Source organism: Apus apus, chromosome 14 (assembly GCF_020740795.1).
Source record: "Apus apus isolate bApuApu2 chromosome 14, bApuApu2.pri.cur, whole genome shotgun sequence".
NCBI lineage: Eukaryota > Metazoa > Chordata > Aves > Apodiformes > Apodidae > Apus > Apus apus.
In genome coordinates this window covers 4,221,214-4,249,089 of record NC_067295.1, presented here as the reverse complement: position 1 = coordinate 4,249,089, position 27,876 = coordinate 4,221,214, and the positions used below count along the sequence as shown (strand labels likewise).

Sequence of the window (27,876 nt, the reverse complement as noted above, 5' to 3'; positions counted from 1 at the left end):
CAGTCTACATAGTGGATTTCTGCCTGAGATGATTAGCTTCTAGATTGTGAGCACATTTTATTTTATCAGCAGAACAAAAGCATCAGGGGTGATTGTAGTAAATGGTACATGCTTATAAAAGTAACAGCAGCAATTTAATGTTGTCTTTCAATCCTTTCTTATGTTGTTTGTACATTCTTTCCAGTGAGTTAATATAGCCTTTGTCTGTAGATAGAGAGTAAGTACATTGAGAGAAGAGATGAATGGAAGTATAATACAATAGTAACTTAACTTCTAGATCTTTAAAATTATGGTGATGATAATATGGATCTTCCCGTAGCGCTTCCGCTCTGAGAGCCTTAAATCACTGCCAGCATTGCAGCGAAATTCATTGCCTGCAGAAGCTCAATTCATCACTGACATCCCATCCGTCATGCTCCTGTGATATCCTGCTCTTCTCTACTTGGGCAAATTTCACTCACCCATGAATTTAAGTCCACAGTTCCTTACCTTAGTGCAAGCTCTGAGATTTTAAGTGATACGTGTTGAAAAATAGCTGCCGATTATGAAAATGCCGTGTTTGGGGCTGAGATAACTTAAATCAGCTTGATACCCTAGTGATCCTGTGGTTACCCAACCACATCATGAAATACCTGCTTCACTTCAGGTCTCCCTGCATTGGGCCCTCAGTGTTTGATCAGTGAGGGATTTCTGGGATATAAAGATAAAACATTGTCTGATAAGAGGAGCAGGACAGGAACATCTCTGTGTGACTGTTCTGGGCCCTCATATCTCTCAAAGAAAAGAGAATCCTACGCTATTTGTATACAGCAAATTTACATTCTCCTCATCCCAGCTGACTGGGATATTACTGGAGCAAAAATTTACCTGAAATAGCTGTGTCAGGGTTTGTAGAACACGCACATGAAAGAAAACAGGAATAAATGGGACTGTGGGTTATATGCAGGGTAGGATTTGTGTTTCTCTTCATGTCTGCATTTTTCAAATAGCAGGTGAAGTTTGAGAATGAATAAAAATAATAATAGTTTGCAGCTATCTCATTGCTGGCAACATGCTGTTTGTATATCAGCTCAAACTAAGCTGCCAAATTAGGACTCGAATACAGCTGCGTGAGCACTTCATTTTCTGTGGGTAATTTGCCATTTCCTTTTTATTTTGACATCTTAGCTACAGTAACAGAGAGGAATCTTATATGGGGTGGAACAGTCTTACAGACTTGCTGCATTGCCACACTGCTTCTGTTTAGTAGCATGATTGTGGCTTTCAATGGGAAATTACTGTAAATCTTATTTTGTAGTAGCATGAAATATGATTGAGTGAAGAAAGTAATTTGATAACATGTTTTCTTAGCATTCCCCCTTTCACTGTTTGCCGGTTTTATTCCCACATGTTCTGCAGTCTATTATTACCATTTATTATTACCATAGTGGAAGATGAAGCTGCCATTTATCAAAAGCAACTTGTAAAAAAGAAATGATTGGTGTGGACGGACGGGAAACCGGGGATGTGACCACAACAGTGCCATGTATTTTCATAGAATCATAGAATGGTTTGGGCTGGAAGGGATCTTAAAGATCATCTAGATCCAACCCCCCTGCACGGGCAGGGACACCTCCCACTAGACCAGGTTGCTCCAAGCCCCATCCAAACTGCCCTTGAACACTTCCAGGGATGGGGCCTCCACACCCTCCCTGGAGAACCTGGGCCAGTGTCTCACCACTTTCACACTAAAGAATTTCCCCCTAATGTCTAATGTAAATCTCCCCTCTTCAAGGTTTAACTCATCACCCTGTGTACTCTTGCTACAAGCCCTTGTAAAAAGCCCCTTCCCAGCTTTCCTGTAGCCCCTTCAGATACTGGAAAGCCAGTACAAGGTCTCCCCGGAGCCTTCTCTTCTTGAGAAGGTTGAACAACCCTATTTTGATTACATAAAACATGGTATGAAAAGACAAATAGCAAAAAAATTTGTATAGTTGGGTTTATTTTGTTGTGGTTTGTTTTGGTGTGGTTTTTTTCCCAGGTGTTCCCATTCCCACCTTGGTCTGGTATAAGAACTCTGTTCCTCTCAGCAAGCTGGAAAACCCCCGCTACAAAGTGCTGCTGAGTGGTGGGCTGCGGATCCACGCGCTGCGTCCTCAGGATGCTGGGATCTTCCAGTGTTTTGCTACTAATAAAGCTGGGGAGATACAGACACACACCTACCTGGATGTGACTAGTGAGTAAGGAGCTGTGACGTAGATGAGTTGTCTTGCTGTTTATGTAGGTGACCCAACATCCATCAGATTTCTCCACCATGCTGTGCTGCTTTAGTTGGACTTGCAGAACCTTAGTTTTCATCAAGGGTAGCTGCCCAAGCTGCAAGGTGCCTCAAAATGCCCTCTGTGGCCTGAACACAACCTGCTGAAGCCTGCAGAAAATCTTTCCATAATATTAGAGGCTTGAGGCAAATTCTCCTATTTCATGCTACCAATGGAGAACTTACTGAAAAGAAAGCAAAGAAAGTTAATAGTGAAATACTTTTATCTTTCCTTTACACTTAAGTAATTTAGCTCTACTCTAATGTAATTCTGCTCTGAATTTGAGCTACTGCTTCATGACTATGCATGGTATCATTTTATCTGCCTTTTGCCTACAACTACATTTAGTACGGGGAAGAAAGTTCAAGTTAAACGTATTTTTTTCTGGCCAAAAAGTCTGATTAAATGCTTCTGTTAATGAAGTACACTCTTCTCTGTGGAAGAATTACAAATCCTAATAGTCTCTTTAAAAAGTGATTATTAACAGGCATTTCTGTAATACTATAAATCCTCTTCAGAAGGCTGATTTTTTAGCCCAAGAGCAGTTTACATCTACTGACCAGAATTCCTGCTGGCCTCAGAAAATAGATCAGCCCCAGTTCAATACATATCTAGGAAACTGCAGGAAAAATGTAATAAAATGCAACTGGGGGAAAATAAGAGAGAGAGAAACTTGGAAAATGTCTTGGATGAGACTCAGGTTCTAAATTCTTTTGGCTGACATTTAAGTTTCAAAGTTAATGCCTTTCTCAAGTTCCTTTTCATCTCGAAGAACTCTTATGAAGATGAAAGAAAATAGTTTTGTTTATCTAGATTCCCCCCAAACACCCATTTTGAGCTTTATCTTCCCTCATCTCTAAGCCATCCCACTTGCACATGTACAAGCACTGATGGATTTTTATTTTCCATGTAGGTAGTAAAGTGAATTAGACAATTCCTAGGAGATGAATAATGAAAGGTTACAGTCACTGCTGCAAAGTTTTCATCTGCTATTGTCATGTCCTTCTCCATGATCAGCTCTATAAAAGTGGATGTAAAGTAGTCCATGATAATAGGTAAAGGATGCATGCAGTTCCTAATTTTTTTTATTCTAGACATTAAACCAGCATTTATACAGCCTCCAGAGGATACCACTGTGACAGAGGGAATGACTGCAGTGCTAACCTGTGAAGTTTTAGGGGCTCCAAAACCTGCCATCTCATGGAAGAGAGGTAGGAAGTTATTAAGTTGTTGTGGAAAAGCTGCAATCCATGTTTTCTTGTCCATTCCTATTATGGAGATTCTGTAGGTCCATTTGGTGCATATTTCTTCATTTCTGTGGTTCTGCAAGGCTAGGGTTTGTTGTGGGGCAATTGTGAGCCAGTTGCATGGACAGGCTTTAATAGACTTTTGGAAGAAGTAGAACTGCAGTATTTAATCCATGCAGTGTACATGACACTAATCATGCTGTTTTTTCCCTCCTATGTTTCAGGAAACCAGATCTTAGCCAGTGGCTCCGTTCAGATTCCTCGGTTCATTCTTCTTGAATCTGGAGGGCTCCAGATAACACCCGTTTTCCTTCAGGATGCTGGCAATTATACTTGCTGTGCAGTCAACTCTGAAGGAGCTCTGAACGCTTTTGTGATGCTGACAGTGTGGAGTAAGGCTAATGCTTTGTTTAAACTCTCACTTTAATCAAGTATTAATCAGGTTTTGTATGCTCAGGAAATTTTCATAAGTAATTATGCTTTCCTTGTTAATAGAGATACTTGTATGATTTAATAGGAAGAATGTATCTATTTTAGGAAACCTATCACAAATACCCTTTCTGCTGGTAAAATTATGCATATAAACCTTTCTATTTCGTGAAAGGAAGTGTATTTAAATGCAGATACAATTACAATTTTACTCCAGTTTGTCCTGGTGAATCTCGCATTGCAAATCAGACCTTTCCACTTGCAGTTCTGGCTGTTTGCATGGGTTTCTGCCTCCAGGAGTCTGCAGGCACTATAGACCAGCTCCTGCTGTTACCAAGGCTGTGGCCACTGTTAAAATGGATACAAGTTTCCTCATACCTTTGTATTTTTTTGTGGCCTTGGGCACTGTTGGAAGCCAAACCAAAGTACAGCAGACTTGAACTGCTCTCTCATGCTACAGATTGGCATGGCACAGAGCAAGCCAGGAAATGATTTTGTCCTTCACTGCTTGTCCTTGATCTCTGCTTTTTTATTTCCTCTGTTGGGGTAGAGAGTCTGATCCAACAGGTTCACTTGTGTTGCTCCTGAGTGAGTTAAATGGAAAAGTAATGTGTTTTTAGCTACTAAGGGTAGGAAATAACAACCCCTGAGCTGGGATTAAAAATAATTAAAACCAGTGAAGATAATGATGATAAATACGGAAATGTTGTAGCCCTCTCTCCTTTCCTGTGCTTAAAGATTATGCTGCTGATGTGTGGTTTCATCTTCAACATTTGTTAATCCCCAGACTGTGCCAATCAAATCAGCAACATTTTGCCTTTTGAACTTGGGAACAGCAGAAAGTGACACTGGCAGTTAATGTAGTACACTTGTGTCATATGGCCATCATAGTTATGTCTCATTGGCAACACAGGGTGGGAATGCACACCTAGATGCTGTAAACTAAATGATATCCAGGTGCATGGAGATCCTTCCTGAGATCCTTCCTATTAATTCTCAAAGGCATGGTTCTTAAATATATGAAGGATAGTTTCTGTTCTTTGTACTGCACTGGAGGGGGAAAAGAAAAGTGAATATAAGCTAATATTGGTGCAGCAACAGCACCATTGTTAAAGCTGGAAGACATAAATGGGTACATCAGGGACAGTGCTAAAAATTCCATGTTATTAGAGTTAGCTCTTCATTTTGATGATGATTTCTTCTTGTGCATGTATGAGATATCTCACTGATTATCTCTGTAGGGATTTGGGACTGATTAACTTCAAGAACATATCTTCTACACTCATCCTAGTTGTCTACCTGCTTCAGCTGATGCTATCTGCTGCTGCTACTGTGTGTTAAGCATAATAGAGATCTTTCACACCAGATCTGGTTGCTGTAGTTACAGCAGTTATAGTGTTCTGGGACTCCAGGAGGTGCTTGAATAAAGATGTTTTGAAACATTTGAGTAAACAGCATACCTTTCCTATAGGAAAAATTTTTTATATGAAAGTTTTTTTTATATGAAAAATTCAGGCTGCTAGAAACTCCTTTTCCTCTAATATCTTTCCTGGTTTTGATGAGATTGTAGGGTGTCATTTAAGCTTTCTCTTTCTGGAGGTTTTCCTAGTATGTTCTTCTTTGCACAGCTTTTCCTTGTTTTTGTTTCCCCCCCTTCCAAACAGCATGACTTGGTTTCTGACTAAACTTGTGTTTGGATCCACTCATAGTGCATTGCAATCATACTTGCTACCTTAGGACTTTAGGGACCTGCTATAGATGCTTCCCACAAAAGAGGTGAGGTGAGTCAGCACAGCTTTAGTGCTCTTCCAACTCAGATGGCTGCTCGGATTCATGCCCTGGGCTGCGCTTCCCTCTCTGCATCCCACAGCGTGCCACCTCTTCTTGGCACAATGACATTAGAATGAGGAGCAGCCTTCACTGCAAAGGCTCGAAGAGGGATAGCCTGCTTGCTTTGAATGACAAATGTCCAGTTGCCTGCTCTCTGAGCAAATACCCAAGTCCAAATGCTGTCATTTCACCTGAACTGTGGCTTGTGTTCCTTTCAGATCGCACTTTCATTGTTCACCCCCCTGAGAACAGCACTGTGATCAAGGGAACCACAGCCACGCTGAGATGTGAAGCCACTCGTGATCCTAGAATTTCAATCAGGTTGGTGGTGTCTGTTCTTGTTTGTGTGGTTTATCCCAGCTTAATTTTATGAGCTATATGAATAGCATTAGCTGGAAAGTTTCAGGACCCCAGATTTTAACACCAGACCCCTGATTACTGCATTATAAGGTTGTACACTGTATCATTAATCATATAAATTCCATCTTCCACTTCAGCCTTATGTATTATTTACAATGAGCTATGTTCCACTTCATGACTTCAATATAGCCTTCCATGATTTTACTATCAAGGTTAATACACTATCAATAAAACCAACTTGTCAGAGCTTGATACTTAATGAGAATAAAAGCCAAAAAGAAGGAATAGGATTTCAGAAGTGTTTACATTGAGGTGCATGAAAGCAACTCCGGAGATGCCTGTATTCTTGGAAACAAATCAGTAGCTAGGATCTGTGTTCTGCTTTAGCTGTGTGAAGGAAAACAGAATTTCTCTGAACTATTAAAATCTGTGCTAGAGCCTTTAGAGGAAACTCACCATTTAAAAATAAACTTATCGTGAAAATTCACCTCCTCTGAAAACAACACAAATGAAAGAATGCAAGGAACGACTTGGAGGTACTAGAAGGGTGAACCACAGTAAGAACTTTGGAAGGAGAAATACAGGTGTACAAATTTCATGTAGAGATACTTAATTGTATTACAACTGTAGGCAATACACATGAGATGGGCTGACAACTCAGCTGTAGAGTATGATGTTTTGGTTAAAAATGCTGATGAAGGTGGACTGTAGAACTTGAACATGAGTGCTTCCACCTTTCCATGCAAAATGTATAGTCTTATTTATAAAATACATAGTAACTTGGATACAATTATATTTTTCATTCTGATCACTGATCTAAAACTTACGTTTGTAAAAGGCACTCACTGTTGCTCAGAGTAACTGCAGGGACCTATCATTTTAAAGGTGTGATTATGGAAGCTGATACCTTACAGCACCATTCAAATAAATGTATTTTGAAGTTCTTGCGAGTATTTATTAACTAAAGCATTTTAACTCTCAGGTACGTTTGGAAGAAGGACAATGTTGTAATAAATCCATCCAGCAGTTCCAGGGTCACAGTAGAGAAAGATGGAACCCTCCTCATCAGTCAGACATGGTCAGGTGACATTGGAGACTATACTTGTGAGGTAATTTCTTTCGGAGGAAATGACTCCAGAACTGCTCGACTAGAAGTGATGTGAGTATTCCATCTTAAAGATACACTATGGTTAGTTTCAGATACTCTTGGGAATTTTTCTACCATTTCATTCTAGGAGGTCTGGGGAGTCTGTAATTTTGATTTTTGGATAAATTAAGCCTGGCCCATTCGTAATTAGATTACATTGAAATGGCCTTCCTTGAGCATGCTGCAATGCTGCTTGGACTTCTAAGTAACTGGAGCCTTGGAAATTACTTCTGAGTAACTGCATCTTTACATCACCCTGTGTGTCCATCTGGTTGGATGACTGAGCTCGAGCAGTAATGATTAAGAGGTTGTGGTTTACCTTAAGCCAGTAGCAAGTGCAATGCCTCAGGGGAATCTAATTGGACATGTCCTGTTCAGCATCATTACCAGTGATCTGAAGGAGGTGTTGGAGTGCATGCTTATCATGTTTGTAGGTGGCACAAAATGGGTGTGGGACAGTTGAGATACGCTCAGGGGCAGGAGCACCATTCAGAGGGACCTGGATAGGCTGAGAAATGGGCCAAGAGGAACCTTTTGAAATTCAACAGGGACAAATGCAACATCTCCATCTGGGGAGCAGTAGCACAGTCTGGGCACTGACTGGCTGGCAGCAGTTCTGCTGGAAAGAACCTGGGGATCTTGGTAGACAGCAGCTGAACATGAGCCAGCTGTGTGCCCTGACAGCAGTAAATATCAGTAACAGCATCCTGGGCTGTGTTAACATGAGCATAATAGATTGATGGACATGGTTACCCCCTTTTATTTGACACTTATTAGTCTACATCTGGAATACTGTCTCCAGTTTTCAAGAGCAGACTGAATAAACTGGTCTGGTCTTATGGCTGGCCCTGCTGTGAGCAGGAGGTTGGACTGGAGACTGGACTCCTGAGGTCCCTTCTGGCTGGAATCCTTCTGTCATCCCATGCTGTAGGGCTGTCCCATAAAGCCCAGGTGCTGTGCTGCGATGCCAGGGTTATAAGAAAATGTTTTCCTCCTTTTAATATTTTTTTCTCTGTTGAACACCTATCAGAATGACTGGTCCCTGGACACGCATTGCTTGCTCTTGCATTCTCTGTGCAAAATTTCTCAGGGGAAAACTATTTTTATGTATGGCTTTCTTTATTCCTAAGGCTCTTTCAAAATAAAAACAAGGAAATATTTAAAGTGCAGCTCAGTTCTGAAAAAAGATTATAAAAATGTCTTTATGAGTTTCCATATTTTCTATTTCTGTCATTCCACTGGGGTGAAGGTCACTTCCATTTCATTTTTATCACTAAAAACAGCAACTGTGGTTTTGGTACATGTGTGGAGCAGATCAAACGAATGAGAAGTTAACGTTTTATGTTGCCTTTTTTTTTTTTAGTATTATTATTTATTTGAATATTGTCGCATGCTTCAATTTAACTGAAATTACATCTGTTTCTGCTGGTCATGCCTGATCTCTCTGAGAAGATGGCAACTTCTGTTGCTGGCAGTGTAATGAGTTCACCCCCCGAGATTTGCTGTGCAGAGGGCTGCTTGATACAGCATTATTCTGCTGGTGCCAAGGCAGGATCAGATGCCCATTTTCAGAGAGCGGTCATACATTCTTCCTCTAATTAAGCACTCCTCAGCTCTCCTCCCGGAGAGCATTTTACTGCTGGTTGGAATCCAAGAACAGAAGACAATTCAAAATATATTGCCACTGTATAACCGTGCTTGCTTCTCTCTGAGGCGGTTTTTGAATGGAGGGCAGAAAATTATGGAGTAAAGACTGAAAAGAGTGTTGAAACCTGGACTCTGAAGCAAAGCTATAAATATGCATTAAACACTTCAGCAGTGCGACCACTTCTCAGTCCTAAATAGCAAAAGATGTCCTATGGAACCCCATAGCAGATGTATTTGCTTACAGCTCCCTATTGACCGGTGAGGAACAGTTTTATATTCCATAAAACTCAACTACAAGTGAGCTGGGGGAGGCACATCTCATGAGCATTGCTCAGGCTGCCTGTCCAGCACCCCACTTTGTTCCAGCTGTGTTGGCTGGCTCTTCATGCACTGGGGCTGACTCTTAATCCTGGATCTCCTCTTCCTCCAATGTTCTGCTGCTGGTTGCCTATAACCTGTTTTTCTTTCTGGAGGAATTAAAGAAATATATCAGATCCACTCTTTTAGAGGACTTCGGTGCTTCAGTCACTCAATCGTACCTTGAATGGTGACATTTTCTGCCAAAGTAGTGCTGCAGGTAGTGCAATCATGCCAAAAAAACATTGCATTCCTTTGCAGCTTTCATCATTATCGTTTGGCTCAGCTGCACAAATCTGGAAGAAATAGAGATACATGATACAACAGAAGTGAAATGAAGAAGAAAATGTGTGGAAATGAAATGTCTGAAGTAAAGCTTAAATTAAATTCCAGCTCGTATAGGAATGACAGATCTATAACATCCCCAATTCTCCCAGATAATTCTCTTGTGCAGAACATTAACAAACAGGGCATGTACATTCCCATCAATGAGCACTTACACTTCAGTGCCTTGAGTAGCACTAATGTCAGACAAATGTTCAGAGGAGGCCTCTCCACCAATTACAGACTGGAGCAGTCTACCAAAGGATAATATCATGGCCTACCTAGCTTTATCTGACAACTCCAATTGTCTCACCACCATTATTCCCTCGGGAACCAGCATGTCTCTTCTCTATGTTTAGGCTTATCAAGAGAAATTTCCAAAGGCACAAATAAGTTAGTTAGTGATTTCTACTCAAACTGATTCAATTCAAAACCGGTGACCTTCAGTTATTTTATCTCTGAGTAGTCTGGTTTTCTAATCTGTGAAAAGAAAAGTTTTTCTTGCTTTATCTTTCCTCGTTGGGAGACAGACTTGGGGAAAAAGGTTTCTTGCTAGAAGAACACATGTTGGTAGCACAGGATGGTATACATGGGTGGTGCAGGCAGGATGGATCTCATTCTCAGCATGTCTATGAAGAAACAAAATATTTCAAAAGGGAAGCTAGAAAACTAATAAAGAACTTGCTAAATTGCAACCAAAGGTTACCTTGCTCATCAATTTTGCACCGATGGTGCTTGGGCACTGAAACTAATTGCTAGTCGTGATACTCTATTCATTAATTTGTCTTCTCTCTAAATCTGTTTATTCTTCCTGTACATCTCTTGATTTGATTTGCATGAGGTAAAACATTTGCGAGTGATGTTTCTCTTTTGCAAGAGATAGATTTTAATTTTTTGGTTGGGTTTTTTTTTTGTGCTAGCAGAGCTTCTTGAATGCAAATACAGAAATGTTTGCAGGTCTTTTGATGATGAGCTTGTGCTTCTCTTGCATTCCTCCAAGTCCTAGGATTTGATCCTGAAAATAATGATATGTTATGAAACATCCTAGCTTCATTTAGCATACTTTTATAGCCCTGTAAATACCATACTGAAATATACATAGAGGAAAAACTGCTTGTTCCTAAAGCTGCATAAGCTGAGTTATCGCCATGTATCACTGACCTGACAGGAATCTGTGCTGATTCCAGCTCAAAGTATCCTGAGGGTTCACAATGCACATAAAATATGCAGAATTACCACTATCTCTGCCTGATGATACCTGCTGCTCAATATCAGCCTGTCTGCAGTCCATACTAAAGAATCTCTTTGTTGTATGAATGTGATTGAAAAGTATGGTAATGCTGCATTGTTGGAAAATCAAAGCCCTTCACAAGCCTCTGTTATGTCACAACATATAGTCAAGATCTTTTAGGCTCTTTCTCTATGCAAAAATATGGGGAGGACACTGTAATACAAAAATAGACAATTTATTCCTGACAGCAAGTTCATCTTTCAGGTCTGTTTCACCAGAGAAAGAGCTATGATTGTTCTGTTTTCTTCAAAAGCAGAAGAGAGGAACTAACCACTTATAATAAAACCCAGTGGGTTGCCAAGAGTGCACAGTTTTGCCTTTGTCAATCATTTATACGTGAATCTTGATACCCTTTTTACTTGAGTATTTTTAATTGCTACTATTTTCAATTTCTTTCCAATACATTTCATAAAAAATAACATTATTGCTAAAAATAAAAACAATAAGACCACTACAGAGTCACAAATCAAAATGATGTCTCATGGCAAACTTATCTTCATAAGTATGCAAAATTCCTTTGTTCCAGTAGCCCAACTCGGTTCCTTTCTACAGGGACTGAAAACAGGAAGGATGTCAGATTTGAAAGTATATTATTCCTTCCTCACTAGAAAGAAACTTCTATTTATTTTTCCAAGCTCTCTATTGAGATGTCATCCAAGAAGTAAGGTTCACTGCTGAGTTTAAATGTGCTTGACACTCCAAGAAAGAAATACCACTCAGAAATACAATTGTGTCTGTTCATCATCATTCAAGGTGTATAAGAAATGCAAATGTTGGTTTTTTGGTGTTCTTTTTTGTTTTGGTTTGGTTTTTTGTTTGTTTTAAAAAAGAAAGCATAAAATTCAAAAGCCTTTCCCAAGTTGTCTGTAGGTTTTCATTTCGTAGCAACCACCAAAACGAAATGGGGAAAAAAAAAAAAGCCTTGGTAAGCTTTTAATTTCAATAATCCACCTTGTTACACAGGCCTGTGAGAGACAGAAAGCCTCAAAACTAGTGAGTGCCTTTCAAGAATCCTTCCTGTGTTTAGAAATTGGAGAGGCTTCTCTTTTGCAAGAGAAACTGGAAAGTCCTGAGCAAAAGATGACATGTTTCTTAATTTCAAACAAACTTTTATGAGCAAAGCCATCAGGGCTGAGTGCTTTGTTAGGCCTCCTGCCTCAACCTCTTACCGTGTTATCAGGCCTAGCAGATGAACCACCTGCTCCTGAGTAAAACCTGTGTGGTGGACATGATTTAGGAAATCATTTATGAAATAGGAGTGAGGCTTTTTATAAACTGACAAGAAAACTTGTTTAATCTCCCTTGGCTTTTTAGTAATCCCCTCTTCAGTCACAGTCTCCCTAATTACCTGCTGTTGGACCATTTTTCTCACAAATCTCTCCAAACCATGTCTGGTTTATCTCCCTCAGCAAATACTCTGCTTTTAGCTAATTTTATAAAACACTCTATGTGTTTGTTGAGTGAATTTTTCAGCTGCCCCCTGGCAGTGGTGAGCTGACTCAAAACATTAGGGTTTCTGTTTTGAGCATGGATCATCTGAAATTAGCTAATATTTCTCTCCTAGATTGTCGCAAAGACTTCACGTCCTTTTCTTGCAAATCCACTATTTTAATTGCTTTGTCAGAGTCCCCTCAGGTCAACTTGGTGGCTATGCCATTAACCCTGGCCTTATCTATCAATTACAGTTTTAGAAGTGCCCATATACACATTTTACTATCATACCAAGTAAGTTAAGGAAAGCTTCCCTCCATGCAGCCCTTCAGCTTTAGAGGAGGGAGGTCTTAAGATATCCTGTATTGAAAAACCTTTAGATATTTCTTGTTGGGGGCTTCAGTGAACAAAAGAAAGATAATGCTGGAATTAAACTTCCAGTGCCCAACCTGTGCCCTGTGTGATATTGTCCTAAACTTCATCCACTTTCTCTGTTTATCAGAGGTTGAGGAGTCCTAGTCTAAGGACTAGGACTAAGGACTCTGTTCTAGTCTAAGGACCCTGAAGAAGGGTTGAAATTACCATTCCCTGCATTTATTTTGTGGATGTTAACAGCAAAGAAAAGTAACTCCCTTAAAGGAATAATAAAAAAAAAAAAAAGTCATTATCTCTTTTGGAAACATGAATATTCATAAATTGTGGTTTAGGTCTCATTCATCAACCCTTCCACATGGTATGTGGCAGCAAATGAGGGGACAAAGTGTAAGTACTTGCTCATGTAGGAATTACTATTTATTAATCTGTGGTTTTGTACACTACAAAGACAGAATGACATTTCTGAGCTGAAATGTCTTCATAGTTTTAAGTATTTATTTCTGCCCAGGTGTGTTTCTTAGGCACTTGTTTGGTCTGCCTTGAGGGATTTAAATCTGTAAGCACCATCTGTTGCTGTTTGGTGTGGACAAGTATGGGTAAAGAATGTGGTATTAGTGGAGGGGGGTGTGCTCTGTGGCTGTGCAGCTCAAGCTACTCAGGATCTGTCCAGAAAGTGCCTGTTCCCTTCACACTGCTGACTGATTTTGTGTCAATCTATGAGAATAAACTAAACTCAAATCCTAAACAAACAAAATCCATCTTTAAACCCAGTTCATGCCTTAAAAAACATGAAGAAGGGAATGGCCCCTCTCCTCCAAAAGTCTTCTGAGACTTGTACCCTAAGAAACTGAGCTGTAAAGTCTTTCTTAGACATGTTGCCTCTGTCCTCAAATAAGCGTTAATTGAGCCCTTCTAAATGTGTGTGGGAACAAGATAAACTAGTAAATGCACACCCTGAAATATCCTTAATATATTCCAAGAGTGTTTATTGCCAGAAAATTAGTTATATGGGCATAAAAAGTTGCTGTGAGCTCCCCGTCAGCCCTCCCTCCTCCTTGGTCCCTGTGTGAGCAGCATCTCCTGGAAGGAGCTGAAGCCAAACCCATCTCCAAGCTTTTCCCCACAGGGCCTGCTGATAAATGAGGTGAGGACTGGGACTTCCATGAGCCATGTCACAACAAGACGTTTCACTCTCTTTCAGTCATTTCCTTTGCCAGCTTAATCACAAGAACACTTTTCCAACCAACTTGCTCAGGACAGAATGATAAATTGCAGTGGAGGTTTAATGTTTATTATCATGTAATGTTTCATTCAGAATTATGTAGCACACTCCTGTAGTCCCTGGGTAAATGGCCATATCTTAATCCCCCACTCCACAATTCTCAAATCACAAGCTTATTCTGTCATTTTGCCTTGCAGACCAGCTGCCCTCCTACTTTGTTTACAGGTCCCTCTCTTCCCTAAGTTTGTTTATCTAAAATTTTGCAGTGCTCAGTTTAAAATCTGCTTCTGTTGGGCTCATACCTGCTCGTTCCTGTGCCTGATGTTTCTCCTAGCTAAAACTGACCATGTCTGAGCTGTCTGTGCATCAGGCATCTGGAGCCTGGTTGCTGTGTGCCCAGACCTGACTGAGAACTTAGCCAGCCTGAACTCCTCATCATCAAGGCATCCTGAGCAAGTGATTTAATGAAGTTAAGATCTGAATCACACCCTGAGGTGTCATTCCATGTTTACTACAGAAAGAGTCTGGGGGGACCAGGCTGCTCAATTTGGTTAGGTAGGCATTTAAAGTCAAATGACATGAGATGAGACTTTGAGTCTCAGGTTCAGCCTTAGGAAACATTAATCCTTCCAGCCCAGAGAGAGGTGGGCAGTTGAGTGTCATCCGCTTGTGTCATCTCTTTTTATGTGTTTTTCTTGGCAATCTTGGGCTCTTCCAACAACCTTTTTCCTTTCAGCATTATCTACACAGCACGTAGCCATCATAAATACATAAACAAAAGCATATAGAGTGTCAGTAGAAAACATAATAGAACTATTTTCTGGCTGTCCATATGCTCCTCAGTCTCCCACTAGAAACCCAAATCCAGGACATATTTATTGTTCTGGCTTAAAGCCAGAGCCTGTATTTACTTTTGTGAGTGGCTAAGGAGTTGCGGTTTTTAAATAACTGCAAGACTTCAGTAGCATGATATATCACAAGCAGAAGTTGCTACATTTTTAAATTAAGCATCTGGAAGTACCCTTGTGGGTTTCTGCTCTGGCCAGAGCAGATTAGCAGTGGTGCATGCTGAGGAAGCGTTACCCTCAGCTCTCCTGGGTAGGAGCAGGTAGATTGAATGGTTGAAAACTGATCCTCCTTGCTTTTCCTTCACTGTCTGAGCTCCTTGTCCTCCTTAGGAAGCAGGATGATGAGGAGCAAAAATCATGCTCAAGTATGATGGCTGAAGGTTTCATACCACTTAATGCAGATCCTCATCAAGGGGATGTAGCACAGTTTATTTTTCTCACTGCATCATGCAGCCTCCAACTCTCAGCCAATAAGTACAAATGAAATGTTTTTCCACAAATTGCTTTTATGTAGAGAAATTACACATTTTAATTGAGCCTCTGTTTTATTTTATTTTTTTTTCACTGTTTCATTTTGTATTTCCATGGGGTTTCTGCAAGCATTTTCACTAAATTTTCTGGCTGGGTGCTTCCAAAAAAATCCTTATTATAGGAAAGAAAGATTCTACCCATGACAGGATAAGCTTGAATCTGCGAGTAAATCAAGCTGTTCTGTAACCTAAGAATACATATGGTAATTTTGATTAGTAGCTTTGTATGGATAGTGTCAATGTCTTCTGCTTCCTTGAGTATGAAAAATTCCATATTAAATCATATCTCCCATGTGTTTTACTGTTTATATGTATTAGTGCTGTCACATTGCTGGGACATCATTGTAAGAAGGAGGGTAAAACTGAGAGAGGAAATGTATTGACCAACTTATCTCAATCAAAACCAGTATGCAAATTGGCTTTTTTCCACATTTAGCAACATTTTTATCAGCTGCTCTAAGCATCAGCCTTGGGACTTTCAGCATTTTTTTCTTTCTTTTTTTCCAAATAGGATAAAATTATGAAGAATTCAGAGATGTCTTTCGTTTATTTAATTGTACAACGGCTGCTGGTATTTTTTAATCTATCATCGTACAGGTCTTATGTGGTGCTCCTTTTACTGCCTGTAAGACTGTAGCTAAAGGAAATGTGGATTGATTTTTCTGTGTTGTTTTCTCTCCCTTTCTCTTGCCTTCCACAGTGAGCTGCCTCATTCCCCTCAGAACCTTCTGGCCACTCTGAATTCCTCCTACAGCCGCAGCGTGATGCTCTCCTGGGTGCGCCCCTTTGATGGGAACAGCCCTGTTCTCTACTACATGGTTGAGCTTTCTGAGAACAGTGAGTAAAGTCAAATCTGTTTCAACCTCATGTTCTTCATTATTATTCAGCCTTCTTTTGGACTCACCTTTTACCAGAGTTGCCAACAAAATGTAACTGTTGTTTGCTAAAGGAGAGACAATGTATGTGAAAGGGAAACCCCGGCTTCACTCTTTGCACATTGAAGGAGTTAAACAACAAAAAGAAGCCTGAGATGTTGGAATTGTTGTACAGGGAAGCCTTTGTTGCACCTCCATCATTGCCAGCCAGACTTGAGGCACAACAGCTCGGTTCCTCGGTGTTTCTGTTTGACATCTGCAGTACAGCAGTAATCATATTTTATTTCTTCCCATTGTTGTCTTTTGCCCTGGACTTGTAGATATCTTAATGCATTCAAAGCTCCAGTTCTACTTGAAAAAGGCAGGCAGGTTGTAATATAAGGAACTAATGGTCTGTCAGAGGAACAAACTTGGATGGCAACAGGAGCTACTGTCTTGTATATGAGTTCATACGGTGTCCCTGCCTACGGCAGGAGGGGTCGGACCTAGATGATCTTTAAGGTCCCTTCCGACCCAAACAATTCTATGAGATGTTTTCTCTGTTTTCTCCAGCTTATAATTTTATACCCCTAGGCAGGTTGGTTGAGGATGCTTATCTTTAAGATATCCAAATATCTATCTACTTGAGTTACAAACCTGGTCATTGTGAATTGCCACTTCTCTCAGGTTTTTCATGCTGCATGTCTGGTCCTCTGTGGCTCTCAGTTTGCAAGGTTATTTATGGGCACTGCTAATGCCTCTTCAGAAGTTGATGGAAAGATGAGGTTATATGGAAATCAGTCACCTTGGCAATACTTTCTAATCTCTATTACCCTAGGAGCTGGAAATCTAAGCCTAACAATTGATTCTTGATGAAAAAATTAAGAGCGTCACTTTTTCTGACATGTGGAAATTAGTCATTGCATAACTGAATGTGAAACAGTCCTGATTTCTGGTTATCTAGAGAGTAGCATTTTGTTTTGCCACACAGAGCTGGAGATGAAACTTGAGCTTCAGATCACATACAAGCCTCTTGCTGTGCAGGCTGGAGCGCACACCTTTTCAGATGTGAATGTCCCAGAACTGATGATCTTGACATCTGTTAAACAAAGTGCATTTTTCTAATCTTAGCAGAACTCCCAAGTCATGCCCAGGACTGCTGTCCTTAAAACAGTTCTTTTTGAGCAAAGATTCCTGATCTTTTTGTAACAAATGACTCAGAAAATTCAGTGTTCAGAGCACACACCCACTCTCTACCTTTTTATCACCACCTTCTTTTTTATTGCTGCTCTTCTCTCCTTCCCCTCCCATTGACTGCAGGCCAGTAGCTGCCTTTTTGCTTTTCCTTACCAGTTCTTTCACCCAAGGGTATCACCTTGTGTTTTGTGTTTCTCAGTGGCTTTGACAAAGACAAACCAATAAACTCCCAGTCTGGGAACACGATACAAAGACTCTAGAGCTGTATTTACATAGAGACAGCACAGAGATGGCAGAATATGTGCACTTGGGTCCTGCACTGGGCTGCATTGATTGGGAAGAGTCACCGAGAGAGGAGGCAGCTCACTTGCTGCCAGGAGAAGTTTTAAAGGCCTTTAAGTGCCTCTCTAGCAAGGATGCTTTGCAGTTTTTCTAGTATAGGAATGGGGTAAATGTGCCATTTTTAAAAAAATGCTGTAGTTCTTTCACTGAAAGTTGTAGAAGGCTCAGCAAAAATTAACCATGGTTCTTCCAGAAATCATGCAGACAGTCCCTCAGAACTCCACAGGATCCTTTGAACCCTTGCTCACTCCATCATAGATCAAATAATTTTGGCTGATGGCATTGCAATCTACCACTGAGAGAGTATCATTATCACAAATCATGGGTATACATACTTCAGCAAGCTTGCAGCTGCAAAAACCAAACACAGGCTGGGTTTGTTGTGAATTTAGAATCTTACCTCCCAGAAATTTTCTAAATCTCACTGTCCTCTCAGTTCTCATCTTTATCTTTATTTACTTTGCTTTTATGTACAATGTCTGAGTGGTTATTCATAGAAGCAGGACAGAGAGGAATCTGAGCCCCAATGTCGTTGTGTTTTCTCATTTCAAATATTATTGTTCAGCTTTATGGATGCCAAAAAAATAGCAGAACAATGTCAACAGTGACTTTGCTTTGGAAAGTTGACTAACGTCTGCATATTGTCTTGTTTTTCATGTTCTTGAAGCATTTGGTTTTTAGAGTTATTTTGATCTCAGTAGTGTGTGGTTAACATTTAGTGTCTGCAGACCTCCTGCCCCTTCGGAAAACACCACCTTCCCTTTGTTCCCTCCCCATCCCAAGTGATGGGATGACGTTGGATCTTCTGTAGGCATAGTTTTGACTGTGGAGAATCTCTCTTTGCTTTTCAAGGAAAATTTAGATTCAGGTTTTCTGTCAGTTCCCTTCATGCTGTGGAAAAAGAACTGTCAAGGAGTTGGACTGTGCCCTCAGTGAGCTCCTCTGCTTGTGTCTGGAGCTCCTGCCCTGTCAGCAGCAGTGCAACGTGCTTAACATCCTAATCCCTGTTTGCTTTCAGACATGGAAAGGTTAGGGAGGGGCGTCACACTTATGGTTTCTTTTCCAGTTAGCAAAGTTACATTGGAGGCTTTGTTCTCACAGACCTCGTAGTGGCCTTCCAGTATCCAAAGGGACCACAGAAAATCTGGGGAGGGACTTTTTTACAAGGGCTTGTAGTGAGAGGACAGACGGTAACATATTAAAACTGGAGGATGGGAGATTTAAATTAGACATTAGGAAGGTTAGACACTAGGAAGAAATTCTTTAGTGTGAGAGTGGTGAGACACTGGAACAGGTTGCCCAGGGAAGGTGTGGAAGCCCCATCCCTGGAAGTGTTCAAGGCCAGGCTGGATGGGGCTTGGAGGAACCTGGTCTAGTGGGAGGTGTCCCTTCCCATGCAGGGGGGTTGGAACTAGATGATCTCTAAGGTCTCTTCCAACTCAAACCATTCTATGATTCTTAGTTTTGTGGAGTTTTAATACCTGGGGTTGCTTTACAGTTCCAAGTGCCAAAATGTAGCCTAATTTTATTCATTTCTTTAAGCACTTTTGCTTTGAATCATTTTCTAATACCTTTTAGATCCATTGTACCTTTGGAAGCACACACCATAAATGAATACATAATAACAGTATCTGTTTCAGAGAAACAGCTGAAGAGGGTTCAAAATAAGGAGTGTAACTTTCAGGGAACTAATTACTAGCTGCATTAGAGAGGGGTGTGTCAATCCACCTGGCGTGAATTAGAACTCCTATTCATTAATATCAATTCAGAAAACAGATATAAGAACTTAATTTTAATTAGAGGGAAAAGCACTAGCAGATCATGCACATAAATTGCTGGAAATATGAACGACTCTAGTCACCAAGTCACCTGATTTTTAAGATGAATGTATTTAGCACAATGCAATAATTCTCAAATTACAAGTATTCACAGTAGACTGTGTTTGTGGGTGACTTGAGACATATGGCCTTAAACATTTGGGGGTAAATTTATAACCTAATTTGAAAAACACAGTACCAGGGAAGCACAGTCATTAAGTATTCCTGCCCACACAGAGTCAGGAAGATGAAGCTTCATTTGAAATGGAATTTTCAAATAAATAGTACTATGCACTGCTGTCATTTGCACTAATATAATTTTGGTGTGTTTCACGACCTGTTTAGCCCCTGTTGCAATATACTTTAGGAATTTCAATGAAATATCTTCATGCATTTAGAAGGGAATATGTTTTATTTTTTATTCCAAAGAGGTTTAGATTTCATGGATTAATCAAAAATTAATCTAAATAGTCTGTTATCTGAAGAAATAAATTAATACTTAAAGAATTTTGCTGAACACAATTAAGATAAAAGCCCTTTTTTGGTTTATTGTATTCTGGGATATCTGTGCTCTGTGATGCAATGATATAACTCAGATTCATCATGTTGTGCCAATGAAGAGATAATAAAACCTCCTATGAAAAGTACTTACACATGCTTAAAACCTATAAATTGTCATCCTGAACTTGGTAGGAATAAATAATAAAATTCTGAAGACACTGATGAATCTTTGCAAAAAAAAAAAAAAAAATTAAAAAATCTAAGTAAAACTCTGTTGTTCATTACAACTCTGACTCAGATCTATATATGATAGAGTTAAATGATACTTTTTCTCAGGCCATTGGTAGACCTTGTGGAAGTCCTACCAACCAAAGGATGAGCCATTTTTATTTGAACTCTTTGCAATATAATTTCATCATAAAGATTTGAAAGATGAATTCAGTAAATTCCAGGAGAATGGAAAATTCCAGTACTACCATCTATGCAAAACCCCCTGGAGAAGGAGATGGAAAGGAGATGGAAATATACCCCAAACTTACAAAAATCAGTTTTCTGCAATAGATCTAATCCATTGTATCAAATTAGAGATGATTTTTCAAGAATTTGCAATTAATGCCTGCATTATAAGGTAGACAGGGAAATAGAGAGAAAATGTCTCTTGCTGAGTAACCCATGTTATTAAACTTATCACAAGTGCATCCAAAAATGCTTGACAGAACAAAAATAATTTCTACAAAACCCCAAATCACATTGTAAACTAGAGAGTAGCCGGTGAGATTCTTCATTTCCAATAAATTAACTTGGAGAGGCAATCAGAGTTAATTCAAAATACCCAATATCCTTAAGATGATAGACAGCTAAACATGGAAGACTTTCAGCCAGCAGCAATTACAAGGGAAGAGCAAGCAAAACCCAGAGTAGGTTTTGGGCAGCTTAAGTTAAATGAAGGATTAGCACAGTCTGCCCAGTCTCACAGAGGCTTATTTCACAGTTTGACCTAGCAAGTCTTCTTGTCACCATGGAGCTTCTTCAGGCTTCCTGGGACAGACAAATGACAATCATCCCTGAAGGAGCAGCAAGTCAGTGTTGAAAACTCTATGGCATGTTTCCGATGTCAGAATTACTCTTCTGTAAGGTAAAATAAGCTTCTGCACCATTCTGGGTTTTGTTGTGTGTTTCAGGAGGGACAACAGGCTTTCGAAACGTTTAGTTTATTGATTGTCAAAAAAACAGACTTGACACATAAATTTTAAAGATACTCTGCACACTCACTGCATCCACTGCTTCATGAGCAAGTCCTCCCCAAACCACTTTCCTTTACGAATCAAAGTGCCCAGGAGATGAATAGGCTTCGTTTATATTAGTTTTCAGTTTAATCTCTCTTCCTGCCAGATCTTTTATCTTCCACCAAGAGAAGAAAAAGAATAAATAAAGTATTCTACAGATACAGCATATAAACAGAGCAAAGCCCCAAGGTGCTGACGAGATTAATAGGCCCTGTTGTTGAATCAAACTGCTCACTACACTGAGCTACTTGGGTTAAGAGCTCTCAGGTGGTGTTTACACAAGCAGTAAACAACTGAAATGCTCTAGGAAATGGACCACTACCCAAGTAGCTCATAGAAGGGTATTTCACTCGTGGTAGTGTCTCCTCTTCCATTTTCCTCAGGAAGCTGCTTCAGGCAATGTACTAAGTCAGCCATACCTTAACTTCAGCTTACCTTGATTTGTTATTGCAACAAGGCAAAGAGTTGTTTGTGAAGTCTCAAGAGAAGCTTGACTAAATTCAGAAGGAACTAGGGTGCAAAAAACTCCTAACCAATGCTTTTCTAGATAGTATAGATGTGCTTCCTCTAAGGTCTTTCTAAAGGAAGTTCAGTGTTCAGCTAAGATGAATGGCCACTAAAGTCTTGCAGCTAAAGTGGCTGTTGGTAAATCATCAACAACTGGCAAGGATGGAACTTGACCACTGTGCAAATCAAATGTCCCTCTCCAGCATTCCCAGTATTCTGCTGTGTCAGTTTTCCTGTTAAAAAAGATGTTGTTCTCAGAAAGCCTTTACTGGAATAAATACATTTTGAGTAATTAGAAGATGCAGCATTTATAGCCCAACTGGCATCACACCCTACAGGACTTAAACTTGCTAAGGAATCTGCCAGAAAAGCACTAAATTAGTGGTTTACATCTTGGTGTGAAGTTTAGCAGCCATCCACATTTGGGACATCTCATCTTCATTTTCAGACCTTTAGGTGACCTGCCAGGAGCTGCAATGCACTTCTGATGAGCAACATGCACAGATACATTGCCAAAATCTCCAGCTAGCTCCTCAGTAATTTCCAGAAGTGTCAGTAATTTTGAGCAGGGAGCATGAAAACAGCTGGTATTATTTAAAAACTGAACAAATCTTTAAATTGGCTGATTCCATTGCTGTACTGCTGCAACACAGACCAAATGTCACCTCTCCCTGAGTATTTCAGTCATGACTACAGGGAGGATGAGTGACACCAAGCTAGGAAGAAAAGAAGTCAGGATATTTAATTTTCAACATGTTTCATTTCTGACCTCTTTGAAAACTTGAAAATGTAATCTGGGCATCAGAGGAGCTCAGTATGTCAAGTATGTGAACTGACAATGAGGGTTTTAGAGTTCTACCGGGGATGTTCATACCAGTGAATCTTCTTGGAAATTATGAGACCAAATGCCACTACCTCTAGAAAAAAATAATAATTGCATATATGCAGAATCCACAGCAGAAGCTTTTTCAGGTCTTGTACCAAAGAGTTGATTTGGCAGAGAGTGTCATGCTTCTACACCTGCTTGCAAGCTGGGGAGGAAGATATTCCAAACTGCCTGAGAATTTCATTACCGTCCTTCCACCAGAGCCGCTCATGGGTGTGGTGGTGTGATGGCCTGCCAAACAGATGGGTTGTGAAATACACAGCCCATCTGTCTTTATCATGCTTGTTTCCTCTTTTATTAAAATGTTAATGAATATAGTTTTTATTTATTATGCCATGACATGTGCAGCATCACTTTCCAGTAGACAAATGTGCAATCTGCATAACCGTGTGGGCTGACAGGAAGTTTTCTTCTGCTGAAAAGAAACTTCTTCCCAAAGTTCCTCTGAGAAAAACAAGCACAAAGAGCTCTGAGCAGTCAGAGGTGTTTTCTCACTTCTGCAGGGCTTTTAACAAGCACTTCCATTTATTATTTTTTTTTTCACATGTAAATTGTTCCAACAGATTCTCCCTGGAAGGTTCACTTATCAAATCTTGACCCAAAGATGACCGGTGTCACTGTGAGCGGACTCACTCCAGCCCGAACTTACCAGTTCAGGGTTTGTGCAGTTAACCAGGTGGGAAAGGGCCAGTACAGCTCTGAGACCAGCAGGTACAGTAAAAATAAATGCTTGTGTACTAAAGGTGCAATAACCTGGAATTATTGGGAGGAAAAAAAATGCTGATTGCTTGCAAAAGGCTAAAATAAAATTATCTTTTGGGTGATAATTGGGGAATGGAGCAGCTCACTTTACACAGGCCCCTGGAGGGTGCTCTGCAGCTCTCAGGGGTGGGTGATGATGGCAATTAGGTGATGCAGGATATCAGCATGCAATGGGAGAGATGGCCTCATATTTCCAGAGTATCAGTTGAGCAGAATCTTGGAAATACTTTTTTGCAGTTAGCCCTGGCAGGAGTACAGCAGCTACCCAATCACTCCAGTGTCACTTCTCAGATTCGCCCAGATGTGACATAGAAGGATGGCTTCATCAAATTTCCTTTCAAATGCATCCCCCTTCTTCTGTGAACCTAAGCTTGCTGTGAGCTTGAATTGCAGAACATCCAGACTCTAAATGGCTTTTTCAAAATGTAGGAGTTTGATATGAAAAATATTGAAAGAGCTGAAAGAACCAATTTGGAAAGAGTCACAGACACTGGACCTGAGCTCTAACTCATTCAGGCTTGTAATCTTTTTAAAAAGTTGTAGCAGGCCTGGTGGTTCACAGAGAATAAAGTTGCCTCAGCTGTCTGTCTTGTTGATTGCTTAACTGATTTCCTATTAGGTTGATTTGTTGTAACTATTTCATGCATGTCTTCAGCAGTTTGATCATCACTATACTTCTTTCTAGTCATCAGACTTTGATAAAAGAAGCTGGTTCATATGGAGTGGATGCATAAAATAGAAACATTGTCTGTCATTTATTGTAACTCTCACCTCCATCACATTCTTTTGTATTTAGGCTGATGCTACCCGAGGAGCCCCCCAGTGCCCCACCTAAAAATATTGTGGCCAGTGGACGCACCAACCAGTCCATCATGGTCCAGTGGCAACCTCCTCCAGAGAGTGAACACAATGGGGTTCTTCATGGGTACATCCTCAGGTAAGTAATTTCCAAATGTGGAATGTCTGGAGATAGATCTGTGTATGTCTGAGGGAATTCAGAAGGGTGTGACTCATGAGTGTATTTAAAACGATTTCTAATTCCATTAAATATATTAGTAATTATTTACAAATGCTGTGGCTGCCCTGGTTTATGACAGATGAGAGAACACCTCTGCTCAAGTGGTCACAAGTGTGCAAGCACTTGAATTCTAGCCTTTTCATACGAAGTCAATGAGCTGGGGTCTCTGTTAGCTACTCCAAATTGTGTGCCCACGTGGACTAGCTCTCTACTGGAGATTCTCAACACTGAGAGCTCTTTTCCATTTTCAAAATTAAGTGAAGCACCAAGTATTAAAAATGTTCACTTGGGAAGTTAGTACAATGCAGCCTATGCATTGCAGATATATGTTTTCTTATTACAATCTCAGCTTCCTACTAGAAAGTTTAATTAAATTTATCAAAGACACAGCAGGGCTCCTGTGCTACAGAAGACCAAGAATAGGATCAATAAACTTCAGGTTTGTGCCAAACAAAATGGAGAGAGGAAATGTCATGTCAGATGCTTCGTGGCAGACCTTGATTTGAATTTGAAAATCAGTCAGTGGAGTAAGATTCTTTGAGCCCCATCTGTGTTTATTCATGAGACAGATTCAAGCAGGTAACTGGGAATCCTGGGTACATCCAGTTGTTCTGCTTACACAGGATTTATTGTGTTGGGAAGGGTGTTGCCACACTGAGAGACTTTGCAGAGCATTTTGTTTTTATAATTTTTTATTCACTCCTACCCAATTCCACTGCAGCTTACTTGCTCATTTGGCATCCTACATACCCTGCAGTGCTAGCAGCCAGCTAGGGCTGCACCTTTGGTACGGGAGGCATTATCTAAATTAGAGTTTTTGTGGGAAACTCCCAAGCATTGCACCACCACTGATGTGTTTCCAAGCGATGGTTACAGCCTATTGTAAGCAGGCTGCTGACATTTTTAATACAATGTCCTCCAGACCTGCTAAAAGATAACTAAATTCTAGTTTAAATGCCAGTTCATGCTGTGCTCCTGCTTTTGCTGGCGTGGATGGAAATGCTTTTGTGGTGTTCAGAGTGTTGGTGAGCTCCCAAAGTAGTGCTGGAAAGTTCCGTCTCTCTGCAGGCAGAGCTGCAGTCAGTTAATCTCCCTGTCACTGCACAGAGCCCATTGCAGGGGTGAGACCCTTGTGCAAGTGCCTGCAGTTTTAAGAGCTGGACTCAGTTTGAAAGCTGTGCCAGTCGCCAGGGACAGGTGGGAAAAGATTCTTTAACTTCTGTCGGTAGCTAAACCTTGTCATGAGACTTGGGAATTTATTTGCACAGGGTACAAGTGTTGTTTGCATACTTCTTTCCTTCAAGCTGCTCTACTGGATAGTAGGATTAATTCCTTAGCGATTCCCAATGAGTCGCATCCAGTCTCAGCGTTAAGTCCCTTGAGAAAACAAGCCCATAGGCTCCTACTTCTACCAATCTGTCTGTTTTCCCCACACAACATTTTCAAGAACATTCAACGTAAGTATTTTCTACATCTATTAGCATAATTGATCCCTGTCCTCTCTATAAAATCTCTTTCCATTTTAATCAAGACTGATCACATTCATTATGCTCATCTGTGAACATTTTTGATGTCTATGTGCTTTGTCTCGACTGTAGAGCAGAGAAACAATTTATTCGACAGGAATTTAAGATTATCATATAAAAGCACAAGTGTCCCAAGTAATAAACCAGGCTGGTATTCCAAGTCAAGTCACTGAAGAAAAGTCTTCCTGCACAGATTTCTGTAGAATTAGGATGCAAGAAAATGAAAAGCACCATGCATCCCATAGACCCAGTGCTCAAAACATGCAAGGTACTAAGTTGATGGAACACCTGATCTTTCAAAGTGAAGGTGCACTGCACAAGTCAGATGGAGTATACATCAAAGGCTGTGGTGGGAAAAATCATGAAGACATGACATTTCTGAACTGGCCTCCTTCCCCTGCCCTTTTCCTCCCTGGCAACACTGCATTTAGAAGAATGCCATGCTAACAGCATAACAGATGAGATCGGGGGAGCACTCTACACCTTGTCCGCTAGGTGTGAGACAGAACATTGCTGCACAAAGAATTGACTTGGCCAGGAAGCATCCAACCTTCACAGGAGGCAAAAGAAAAGAAAAAGTAGATATTCCCTAAAGTAGAAAAAGATCAAGGCATTCAATAAGTTCAGCTGAGTGGTGATACTTCTAGATTTGCAGTCGTATTTCACGAAAGGAATCACACCACTGTGGCTTTACAAACATTAAGTAAGCCAAAATATGGTCAGGAAAAGAGCTCCTCAGCAGAAAATTGAGGGGTTGCCAGTGATTAAGAACTGCTCTCTTTACAAGAAGACTTTAGAACAAAATCTGTCGCTGAAATATATGAAGAAGTTATCTAGTCATAGAAATTGCAACAGTTTTAACTTAGGTTAATTTAAAATAGCCTGCAAAAAGTCAATGAAATTGTTCTGTGTCAATAAGTTTTTGGTGATTACTGTGAAGCAAAAGATGAATAAGAACACATAAAAGCTGCGTGGTGAATGAAAATCAAAATGTTTCTGTATTTGTCTTTTTCATGCAATAGTAAAGCCCTGTGCCCCTCTCTTGGTTTCTGTTTATCTGATTTTTGTAACATTTTCCTAAAGGGAGGAAAACAAACAGTATTACTCACAAATCTGTAAGGTCTGTTTGTTTCCTATAATTTTTCTCCATAGTTTCTTGGCTCAAAGAGACACATCAGAGGGCTCTGTGTTCTGAAATACACTTTTTACCTGAGAAAATATATTCAGTGCTTCAGCTTCCCGTGTCTCAGCAGGAAGTTTGTCGGGATGTTCACCACTCACCTGTATTTGGTACAGCTCTTTTCCTGGAAGTCCAGTGTTTAACTACTACTTCAAACTCAATTATATTCCATCCTTATTTTAATTATTCTGTGAAGTAAATCCTGGTGGAAGCCAGAGGTGGCAATGCCTGAGACCCCAGAAGGTCAGAGCTCTCTGAGCATTTCCTTTTCAGATTTGAGAGGAGAAGGAAAAAAACCATTTCTCAAGCTGATTTACAACAGCGCCCTGATAAAAATCACATCTGGGCTATTTTTTTTTCTACTAAATCACAGCTTTTACTAGACAAGCCACATTTAAAAAGCCATAATTTTTCTGCAACCATAAAACAGGACAAAATACCCGTTTTGTTTAGCCCTCAGCATGTAATCTTGGTGAGATCAGATTGTAAATACAATAGCAGTCAAACACGATATGGTTTTATCAGGAGTTTAGTGTGTTCTTTCTGATTATTTTTCATTATTCTTTGTATAATTCTGCTGTACAAGTTTGCATATTGCCTCTTGACAAAGGAAGCTATTTTCCTACTTGGGATATTTGCTATAATTGATGCCATCTACTTAACTA

At 40.2% G+C, this 27,876-nt stretch overlaps 1 protein-coding gene across 2 annotated transcripts in view; it reads left to right on the top strand.

Annotated features, from left to right (window-relative positions):
* The window catches only part of SDK1 (sidekick cell adhesion molecule 1), a 393,582-nt gene that overhangs the window by 250,348 nt on the left and 115,358 nt on the right, over positions 1–27,876 (top strand). For both annotated transcript variants that reach the window (XM_051632376.1, XM_051632375.1), the window contains exons 9-16: positions 2,021–2,215; positions 3,392–3,508; positions 3,769–3,936; positions 6,022–6,124; positions 7,146–7,322; positions 16,036–16,172; positions 23,289–23,436; positions 24,284–24,424. In XM_051632376.1, coding sequence (XP_051488336.1) covers positions 2,021–2,215; positions 3,392–3,508; positions 3,769–3,936; positions 6,022–6,124; positions 7,146–7,322; positions 16,036–16,172; positions 23,289–23,436; positions 24,284–24,424 — 1,186 coding nt within the window. The remainder of the gene's footprint in view (positions 1–2,020; positions 2,216–3,391; positions 3,509–3,768; positions 3,937–6,021; positions 6,125–7,145; positions 7,323–16,035; positions 16,173–23,288; positions 23,437–24,283; positions 24,425–27,876) is intronic.